At 42.0% G+C, this 11,454-nt stretch overlaps 1 protein-coding gene across 4 annotated transcripts in view; it reads left to right on the top strand.

The window, feature by feature from the left end:
- LOC115556979 (NFX1-type zinc finger-containing protein 1) overlaps nucleotides 1-11,454 on the top strand; it is a 69,702-nt gene that overhangs the window by 30,028 nt on the left and 28,220 nt on the right. For 3 of the 4 annotated variants that reach the window (XM_030374455.1, XM_030374457.1, XM_030374456.1), the window contains 7 exons: nucleotides 710-927; nucleotides 1,219-1,358; nucleotides 2,590-2,722; nucleotides 3,092-3,259; nucleotides 6,680-6,790; nucleotides 7,177-7,272; nucleotides 7,629-10,953. In XM_030374455.1, the coding sequence (XP_030230315.1) occupies nucleotides 710-927; nucleotides 1,219-1,358; nucleotides 2,590-2,722; nucleotides 3,092-3,259; nucleotides 6,680-6,790; nucleotides 7,177-7,272; nucleotides 7,629-10,082 (3,320 nt within the window). In that variant the 3' untranslated portion in view covers nucleotides 10,083-10,953. Of the gene's footprint in view, nucleotides 1-709; nucleotides 928-1,218; nucleotides 1,359-2,589; nucleotides 2,723-3,091; nucleotides 3,260-6,679; nucleotides 6,791-7,176; nucleotides 7,273-7,628; nucleotides 10,954-11,454 lie in introns of those variants that run through there. The other variant, XM_030374458.1, reaches the window with a different exon arrangement.

The following is an 11,454-nucleotide window of genomic DNA, read 5'->3' as shown; positions in this document are numbered from 1 at the left end:
GAGGCTGAAGGAACATAATGAAAGTGACTCTTCTTTTTCTTCTATTCCGTATGTGGCCGTTGGCTATAAGGAAGTGACTGAACACAAATTATTACTATGATTCTTATTCTCCTGTTTTATAGAAAACCGACGCACAGCGCTGTAGAAAGTTCCTCTCCCGCGATATAGGGGACGTTTATTTTGTAGGCATATTTTGTGTATTTTTGAAAAAATAAATGAGGGTGACTAAATGTCACATTTAAGTTCCACGATCACAGACACCGGGCATGCGGGCAATCATTAATGTCGAGGCCTGCTTGCAACTAATCATGTGTTTTGGGGGAGTGGATTTGGAGGGAGGCCTGAGGGATTTTTTAGGTTGGATACTTTCAAAGACTTTCTTCGATTATACCCTGACAATTGAAAGGAAACGAAGAATTCAACCATACAATAAAGCTTCAGAAGATTTATTTCATATTTAAATTATATTTAACTTGATTTTTTTTATACATTTTGTAATATCCCTGGCTACACTGACTATCACAGTCTGTATCACAGTAGATTGACATAAGTCAGCGCACAATTCTCCTGTAAACTGTATACATACATTGATGCATTAATTACACCTACATCAATAAATAAAGTGGCATGGGAAGAAATTATAAGGGGCCACATTTCTTAACAAGATTTGCGTAAGAAGTGTTTTAAATTCCTGGTTTCAATGCCTCAGACATTGAATCGGACCCAGAAGCGGAAGCGGATGAGATGATCCAGATCGCTGAGGAAGCAGACCAGATTCACGATGAGCGATTTATCGAAGACGGCTTTGAGCGTCCAAATTCGAGGATGATCAGGCAGCAGGAAGTGCACCAGGCAGAGGAACAGATTCTGGCAATGAACTTTAAGAATGTCCGCCGACATGGGGGCCAGAGTGACCAGGAATGGCAGGTAAAGTTGACAGCCTTGTTTCTGTTAAACAGTGACGTCATGCATCTTTAATACATCCTTTATAAATTCTTAGCTGCTTTTTGAAATTGTAGTTCCTTGATCAACGGCAATGGGAGTATTTAGGAAGAGCGAATAGACCATGGCCATATCATAAATTTCACTCACTAAACCTTTAACTTATTCATCTGAAATAATACAGGCAAGTGATCTAAGCAATCGTAGTTCTTTCATACTTTGGAATTGTAACCTATAATAAAACCTTGTTATATTACATTATTATGAATTGTTCAGATGCAGAGAAACCAGAGGAAAAGTATCAAGAGAAAATTCCGGAAGGAACTGGATAAGGAATCAGATATGACTGAAAAAGAGGAAATGGCCATATTTGATATTTGGCAACTGAGTTTGGCAGAACGATGGAGACTTTATCGGTATGGGTCAACTTTATTCACTTTCACTTCCTCATGACTTCCTTTTTTTTTAATTGTTTATCCTCACTTTACTTGTTACTTTATTTAAAAAAATAAATGTATGTTATGCAGAAAGAAGCTTTAAATATGTGCAACAGTAGATTATCTTTGGCAATTTTTTGTTCTTTTTTTTTAAACAAAAAAAGAACACAATGTTGTAAGATTAAGGTTTAAATTTTCAGGGTTTAAATTTACATTTTACATTTAGGGCATTTATCAGATGCTTTTATTCAAAGTGACTTACATTAAGTAAATTTTTCCGAAGAAAGATAGCAATATATCACTGTTGGTACAGTAAGGATGGTCGTAGTAACAAGTGCCAAGCACTAACGATTGTAAGGTAAACCGATTCCCCATATACAACAAGGAAAGCTAGGATAAGGTGCTACACAATGGTAAGTACTATTTTTAAGCGCAAGTACGAAAAACATACAATAAGTGCGTACATTAAGTGACTGGAGGTACTACAGACAATAAGTGCGTAAGAGGGGTGTGGGCGGGGGGGGGGGGGGGGGGGGGGGGGGGGGGGTAAGGGGGGAGGAGTTCCCCTTTACCCCCTTTAAAAAAATAATAAGGCATGAATGTGCAGATAGTCTTTTCTGAAAGGAAATTTAATTTTTAATGTAAAGTGCTCTAGCACCATCCTGACCCCCAACGTCTGTCCAGAAAGCCATGCTTCTTGTGGTATCTTATTGTTGTTAAAACTGCCCCGACCAACCAGTAGGGGTCGCTAATGAAGCGACCAGGACACAAACCATTCTATGCCTGCCTAACCTAATCTATGAACACAGATACTGTAGGACCATTATTGAGAGTAAAAAACCTGTTTTATCAATAGACAGTAGAAGTCTATCTGTCCAACAACACGACTGTGATATACTGTGTCAACATCAAGCCAATAAAAAACAAAATTTAGCTTGTTCATCGTCTGCAATAAGTATATAAAAAAAAGTAGGCTTTATTTCTAGATCTCGGCGGTCCAGTGGCCAATCCTGCACTACCCGCTATCGGTCCGCGGCCAGGTGGTTGAGAACCCCTGCTTCATGGGATAGAACTTTCTGTCAAGTTTTGTAACAAAAATAGTATCCCCAAAAGGACGGCATGACGTCCACAGGGTCCAAGTTCTGAAGTTCCTGATGAGGATCGTAAAAGAAAATGGTGTGTTTTTCTCTCCCCACGTCATCTTCTGCAGGCTATGGGTGTCACGCTACAGGTCTTTTCTGCAAGATCAACTTCAGAAGTCCATGGAGGAATACCAGAACACGGTGGAAAGGTTGGAGGAGGTGCGGCTCAACGAGAAAATCTGTCTCCTCCGCAACGCCAAGGTATAACCACAGCTATTATAGACTGAGAGAGTTATGCCATCCAGGATGAAGGAACATGAAAGGAAAGAGACTGCAGTATCATGCTTGAGAACCGCGGGTAGTGTGCTAGACTGTGTGTAACGCACGGAGATGGGATTTTAATCTCCATCTACTTAAGCTTTAAGTGGGCTATTCACAGGGTATTGGGAACTCACTATTATATGCAATATCGAGCATACTGCCTACAATCATTTGCACCCCTGGTGGTCATTGCACATATTCAGCCAAGTTGCTTATCTTTTTATTAGAACACCTTTTGGTAAAACTAAGACATACGATTCAAGAGGTTTCATTTGCCAAACATCAAAATGTTGTGTAATGCCCAACCAGGTCATCGGCATGACGACCACAGGGGCGGCCAAGTTCCGTAAGATCTTGCAGGAAGTGCGTCCGCGGCTGGTGATAGTGGAGGAGGCTGCTGAGGTGTTGGAGGCCCACACCATCACCTCTCTGAACCCAGAGTGTCAGCACCTCATCCTCATCGGAGACCACCAGCAGGTACTACTACAACAACCACAACAACAACAACAACAACAACTACAACAACAGAGAACACATGTTGGGTCTTAAAGCTGCACCATGTCCCTTCAGCACTGTTGTTAAAGGCCGTGTTGCAGGTTAACTGGAAGTTTTTATTAATGGGTACATAAAGCACTCAAAATAGTGTTAAAGTCCAGTTTTGGGCGTTTTTGTCAGAAACAGGTGTTTTCTAACGCCATTCGGCGATGACGTCACATTGGGGAGACGTGCTAGAACAATGGCGTCTAAGAGGTGGCAAGAACCACAAGTAACATGTACGATGGCCCATAGCAGTATAATTTCTAACCTGTCAGACGTGAGAGGGCGAATGAGGAATTGCCGAGAACTGATGGCGGTCAAAGCCAATGACATGCATGGTGAGAGGAGAATGAGTGGAGAGTTGCTATCATTTAGCAACACAGCACCGACCGCTGGAGCTGGTCAATGAACAGCAGTGCATAAAATAACGAGTGAGTGAGTGAAAGTCAACGTTTTCTTTATATTTAGTGACATCGATTATGTCGTTCAGATAAGTACCAGTAAGCGTAGTCAGTAGATCTAGAAATAGAAGGCATAATTCTAGCTATGGGCTCATTTGCCAGTCCCACCTGTGAAATCCCCCCAAGATAATCCCTAATTAAATCTTTCCCCCGACGTTGTAAACAGATTTCCCGATTAGTTATCCCACGTTTTGATGGTAGCCTACTTGCTCCAGTAACAACATCTTTGCCTAGTGTTTATTTCTATTTTATTTTACCCAGTGTGCAAAATACCCGTCAATATTTGGGGGTCCCCATCTCCCGATTGTTGCTCAATACCGATATACATTTTGCAGTAGGCTTATAACATTACAATATTTCTTGGATGACAATCAGTATTTAGCCTACATGGCAACACACACACACTTAAAAACGTTGATTAACTGATATGCTATAGCATTGTAAAGCAACACTGACATAGGAGGCTGCATTGGCTAAAGTTGTTTGGATGCACATTGATTTATAACAAGTAGAGGCAAAGTTGTGCATTACAATGCAAACACGACAATAATTGGCACCAATCTGGCGCACTTAGAAGTGCAATCAACTGAATAAATGCCAGGTATAGACTAGGACACGCAATCAGTGAACTTGCGAATGAGTGCCTGCAAGTATGACCGATCGTGGTGTGACATTATTTTACGATCAATCTACCAAAAATACGATCAGACAGATGTACATTGAACACATACACAAAGCACATTCGTCCAACCCGGCGGATGCTGACAGACAGCCCACAACAAACCAAACATCACCACGGCGGGTGTGCTCTCTCTCTCACTCTCGCACGCCCGTACAATTCCTCCAAGTTATCCAACTCCATGGCTAGGCTGCTTCACTAAGACAACTAACCACAAGGCCTTCATAACCATGTAGTATGCCGAAGACGGAAAGGACACACACACAGTCGCACACACTCATCTTATGCAAAACAATCTGTTTTATCATCAACATTCAGTCACTGCAAAGATTTAAAGAATAGCCTCTTACCATAAGTTCGAATGGACCCAAAGTGTGTGATTGATACTGTCTGGTTTAGCTTTCGCTTGCTATCCGTTTTTAGTATGACTTCTCAACATTTTGTCTTTCTTCTGTTTGGCGCACATGGCTAATTTGCATACAAACACAGGACTGGCTGGCTCCGCAAGGCAAATAATAGAACGTATTTAATTATCTTTCCATCTGTCTATCTATCTATCTATCTATCTATCTATCTATCTATCTACGCATGCGTCTAGTTTTAATGTGATGTATTTTGTGTATGTCGACTTATACTTTCCTGTGTGAGCCGAATCACCTAAATTAATGATTTGTGTCGTTTGGTATTAATAAAGACTTGACTGGCTATCTATCTATCTAGGCTATTAATTAACAATTATTCACCGAAGGCGAAATGAATAGTGGGGAATAGCCCCCGAGAACTAAGGCCGAGGGTGCTATTCCCCACTATTCACGGAGCCTGAGGTAAATAATTGTCAATTAAATGTTTTAGTATATACTACACGTGAACACTCCAACAATAAACAAGATAACACTTTTTGCCCGGATTTATTTGTTTTTATTAGCGGTTTATTTGTTTTTATCAGTGGACATTTTGCGATGATAAGAATATCGAGTTTGAGATGTCAATCATGGGATATTGCCCAATATCCCGAGATAACGAACCAATCAAATTGCGCCATCTTAGGAGGTTCACGTGTAGCATATACTAACTATATATAATATTTATGTATTTATCTTTGTATCTGTATAATGTGCTGAACACTCTCTTACAAGTCTACTCTCAAGGGTCTCAATGCGGCTTTGGTCCGTGACTCCCCAACGTGACGTCGTGCAATGCATTCTGGGGGAAATGAGAATCGATAGCAAACCGCTAAAATATAACCTACTTTTTCGTATTACATTCCGTTTTGTGATACCTCACAACATTAAATACAATGGATAACAGTTTCAATCTTTATTACCAACAAGCCAATTGCACAAATTGGTTGGAAAATGAACCCTGCAACACAGCCTTTAAAGGGTCTCTGGTGATTAGCCAATACAGGCCAGTAAATACAGTCCACTGAGAGGGCTGGTAGGGTGATCAATCGATCCTTCTATCTTTATATCAACTTCAATTCAGTTTCTTTATTGGCTTGAAAGACACATGTTCAAGAAAATGTTAAATGTTGCCAAAGAATATACCAAAATTACCGATAATGAAGATCTAGATACCATAATAATATAAATCCTACTTTCATACATCTGGGTGGACAATACCACTTGTGATGTCACCACACTGTCAACTTTGAAACAGCTTGTACTGGCGAATCAACACCCTCACACCTGCTTGTGAAATAGAGGCCCGAATACAACCCATTCCCTGGGATTATTCCCTTTGTCACTAAAATGTGGACACATTAGGATAATTAAATCTGATGATTCAAGACTCAAAGGTTTTTTATTTGTCTCATACAGGATGTGCAGTGTAATGTTTGTGTGACATACTCTGTATTCTTCACTCAGTACTCTAATGCAAGCTCCATACCTGAGGGGGTTAGATTAGGGGTGCAGAGTCAAACTACAACAAGTGAAATATATCACAGTCAATAATTCCCGCTTGATTAGAAGTGTCCATCACATATGCTAGAAGTAAAGCAACTTGACACATTATTACTTGAACAAAAGTTGTAGTATTTTGCACGGTTAATTGGAAGAATATTCCAATTATGTCTCTGTTAAAACACATGAATGCCATATTTCTATTTTCACCCGAGTAGGCTGCTGTTCAATGACCAAGGCCCTAAAGGGGACATGCTTTGAACTAAAACACATGCATATAATACATATACATTTTTGATATTTTCTTTCCTGGTAGCTGCGGCCTAGTGCTACAGTGTACGATCTGGCCAAGAACTTCAGTCTGGAGGTTTCCATGTTCGAGAGGCTGGTGAAAACTGGTTTCCCTTTCGTCAGGCTCAACTATCAGGTTGGTACGATGGCAGCCTCTTTCCTTGATTATAGAAAGGCTGGAAATATTCACTCTTCTCAGTCAGAGAGTATGAAATATTGACCTAAATATATATTTTGATGTGATGTTTGTTAATATATATGGGTCTTTCTACATATAAAACATATTTCAAATAAATAAAACATGTTAAGATGATGAAAGCAAAATAAATATTATATTATATTTTCTGAATTTGGGTTCAACACTTCACTGTTGTCCCTTGTCAGTTTGTAAGCAAAAGATCAGAATGACGGCCTGTTTTAATGTTCTCTAAATGTGTGTGTGTGTGTGTGTGTGTGTGTGTGTGTGTGTGTGTGTGTGTGTGTGTGTGTGTGTGTGTGTGTGTGTGTGGTCGTCGGGTCAAGCATCGCATGAGGCCCGACATCGCCCGCCTCCTGACTCCTCACATCTACCCCGAGCTGGAGAACCACCCTTCAGTCATGGACTACGACAATGTCAAGGTGCTTTTTGAATCCACTGCCTCTGCCTCAGGGTGGCAGACATCTGCTGCTCTCTCCTCCAGCAGTACACACCTACTGGCCTGAGGCTTTTACATCTATTTAGAGGGATTCAGAACGTATGACCTTATGAGGGGAGATGGCGTTTCCAGTGTGGGTTTGTGTTTGTTAGAGCATTTGATCTATTGATCTGATATTATTTTACTATCAACTAGTTTTCTTTGTCCCTTCTACATTTAAAATAGTCTCCTAACGTCTCTCTTTCCTCCTATTAAATGTATTTTAATACTTGTATATGTCCAAATAGATGATCCCTTCATAGCCATAATGAATTATCTCTATTGTCTGCTTTATCACAGGGCATCCAAACCAATCTGTTCTTCCTGGAGCACAGCCACCTAGAGGAAAACCTCAGGGATGGGAAAAGTCACGAGAACAAACATGAAGCCATGTTTGTAGTTGCTCTGTGTCGCTATCTTCTGATGCAGGACTACAATCCAGAACAGATTACTATCCTCACCACGTACAGCGGACAGCTCTTCTGCCTGCGCAATATGATGCCCTCCTCCGAGTTTGCAGGGGTCAAAGTGCATGTGGTTGACAAGTATCAAGGGGAGGAGAACGACATTGTCTTGCTGTCTCTGGTCCGCAGCAACACCATGGGTAGTGTGGGCTTCTTGAGCATCCCCAACCGCGTCTGCGTGGCATTATCACGCGCCAAGAAAGGCCTCTACTGCATTGGAAACAGTGCAATACTGAGCAAAGTCAAACTGTGGAGCAATATCTTTGGCACCTTGAAAGAGAAGGAACAGATGGGCAAAGCGCTCACTCTGTGCTGTCAGAACCACCCAGAAAAACAGATCCAGGCCGCCTGCTCTGAGGACTTCAAACAAGCCCCCGAAGGGGGGTGTTTGACGCCTTGTGAGTTCCGCTTGGACTGCGGCCATGTTTGTGCTCGAGTATGCCACCCTTATGACCCCCAACACAAGAAGTACAAGTGTGAGAAACACTGTGAGAGAAAACTGTGTGATCGTGGACACAAGTGCCCATTGGCTTGTCACCATCCATGTCCCGCGTGTCCGGTGAAGATTGAGAAGACCATACCAGGTTGTGGGCACAAGCAAATGGTCCCTTGCTACATGGACCCTGCTGTCTTCAAATGCAACGAACCCTGTGAGAAAAGTCTCCAGTGCGGACATCAGTGCAAAGCAGTGTGTGGGGGTCCATGTACAATTAAATGCAAGGTAATGGTCCCCTTCATTCTAGAATGTGGACATACCCAGAGTGATAACTGCTTCTACAAGACAAAGGACTATGAGCCTCACTGTAGGACCCCATGTAACCTACAGCTGAAATGCGGCCACAGCTGTACTGGTACTTGCTACGAATGCAACCAGGGGCGCTATCACCTTCCATGCTCCTACCAGTGTGAACGTCTGCTCATTTGTTCCCATAAGTGCAGGGAACCTTGCACCGGTGAGTGCCCTCCATGCAAGCTGCCCTGTGAGAACGTCTGCATCCACAGCAAGTGCAAGAAACGTTGTGGACAACCCTGTGCCCCTTGCACAGAGCCTTGTGCCTGGCAATGTCTGCACCAAAGCTGCAGCAAGCTTTGCCACGAACCTTGTGACCGCCCTCCATGCACAAGGCCCTGTCTCAAAATGCTGGACTGTGGCCACCCCTGCATAGGCCTCTGCGGAGACAAATGTCCAAAGAAGTGTCGTGTCTGTGATCACGACGAGGTCACAGAAATATTCTTTGGCTCTGAGGACGATCCCGAGGCTTACTTCATTCAACTGGAGGACTGCGGTCACATTGTTGAGTCCAAAGCTATGGACACATACATGGAGATGGACCAGAAGTCAGAGGACAACAAGCAGATGGTCATCAAACTGAAAGAGTGCCCCAGATGTCGCACTCCGATCCGCAGGAACCTTCGCTACGGCTCTCACATCAACCGCAGCCTGGCTGAGATAGAGAAAGTCAAGGAGAAGATAAATGGACACAAGATAGATATTGAAACTAAAAGAAACACCATAAAAGTGCAATGGGAAACCAATCACAGACAACTTCTTACATATTGGCCGTTCAAATGTCAAGATCATGTTCAAAGCCAATTGTCAGAGTCAGATCTCACCGCTAATGACTTGCTGGGTCTGGAACATACAATGCTTTTTATGGACAGAGCTGCCATGCTTCTCAAGATCCAAAGAAAGGAGATGACTGGAAACCACAGCCTCCGTTTCACAGACAAAGTTGATGTGTTCCTCCAATGGCTTTTTCACCCAAATCAGAAATTCACTGAACAACAAGTCTCAGATCTGCAAAAGGAACTGCAGAGACTCACCCTTTTGGCTGAACTCAACGCTCGGTGCACAATGGCAGACGCAAGAGAACAAATGACAAAAATCCAGGCTGAGGTAGATGCTATCAGGAGGGTTCTGGATAAGATTGACTCGTTCACTGAACAAGACGCAGACAAAGTGAAGCTGGCCCTAAAGGATATAGAAGAAAAGATCCCCTACACGGGCCTTGGCATTAGTGATAAGGAGAAGGCGATGGTCGTCTCAGCACTGAAGTTGCCACCTGGTCACTGGTACAAGTGTCCCAACGGCCATGTCTATATCATAACGGAGTGCGGAGGGGCAATGGAGAGCAGACGCTGCCCAGACTGTGATGCCACTATCGGTGGACAGAGTCACGCTTTGGCCAGTGGAAATCAGGTCGCCTCAGAGATGGACGGAGCGCAGCACGCAGCTTGGTCCGAGGGCAATAATCTGTTGAATTTTGATCAATTAGACTTAAATGACTAAAACACGATCACCTGTTGGCTGACCAGGATTTTGCATGCGGGGATTGTTAATTGGTTGGTAGGTTGACAGGTTTAGCAGGTCGGTAAGTTAATTTGACTACTTTTACCTACTCTGTAGTAGGTTTACCTACAGAAAAATTGTCATATGCAAGAATGTTGGCTGATTATATGGGTATAATGATAAGACTACTATAACTTTAATGCTATGGTAAAAATTGTTTTTTATTCTTTTTAGATACACACATGCCTAAAAACAGATGCACACAATGTATAAATAACATGGCTACACTGGATCAATTAGAAAATATATCTTTACGAGGAGCAGTACATTTGAAAAACTGATGATGCTTTCTTTCTTGTTCATGCTTGAAGTGTTGTACTTCATTTATTACATAAACACAGTCCAGCCTCCTAGCTTAAAACAAAATCAACTGCTTGCACCGCGATGAATCAAAGGACAACTTTGTTGGGGAAAAGCACAACCTACTAAAATAGCATTGTCAAGGCAAGTGATGAAAACAATCACATTTTAAATGGATGTCTTGCAAAGTTACCGAGGGGGGCAATAATGGACAAAAATGCTTGCAATGAAATATAAGAATATATTTATGCTGAATGATTATCTCATATATCTTGTTAATATGCTCATTGTCACAATTGCAGTAGAGCGGTAGGCCTACTTATACCAGGTCTGGTAGAACCAGGAGTGTGTGTAGATAGCACCAAAAAAAAAAAAATCAAGAAAGGGATTTGCTAATCATTTACCTGTGAGGAGAAGAAGAGTCTGATCAAAAAGGAAAGAACAAGGTCATTATTGTAGAGAGAAATGCTGTCAAAATAAAGTTTTCCATCCTGTAAATAAAACAAAAAAAGAAAAACAATCGTCATTTTTTATTATGTTTCAGAGAGGTCATCTCTCCGAAGTTCAGCACTGCAATCAATTATGGAAGGTTGAAACCCCTTACGGAAAAAACAAACTGAATCGATTGTGTCAACTAGGAGGGGGGAGGGGGAAGTATATGATTTGTGAACTCTGACGGTGCCCAGGGAACAGCTCTGAAATACTCTCAGATACCCTATATGTGATGAATCAATACAGTGCTCAATACAGTGCTAATCAACAACTATAGGAGGACATCACTTATCACATCTTGGAACTTTTAAGATTTTCCTCTTAAAGGATAATTATATTAGTTGATGAAAAACAAAGTTGGATAGATCTATAAAATACTTAAATTAGGTAAAAAAAAAAAGAAAAGACTATCAATAGTAACACTTCGGTGTTGGCCGGTGGTCGTCGGGCACGAGGCCCGCCATCGCCTGCCTCCTGACCCCACACATCTACCCCGAGCTGGAGTACTACCCGTCAGCCA

The sequence above is a fragment of the Gadus morhua genome, chromosome 13 (genome assembly GCF_902167405.1).
Source record: "Gadus morhua chromosome 13, gadMor3.0, whole genome shotgun sequence".
In the NCBI taxonomy this organism is placed as follows: Eukaryota; Metazoa; Chordata; class Actinopteri; order Gadiformes; family Gadidae; genus Gadus; species Gadus morhua.
The sequence above is the reverse complement of the archived record's forward strand: the minus strand, read 5'-3'. Positions and strand labels throughout refer to the sequence as shown.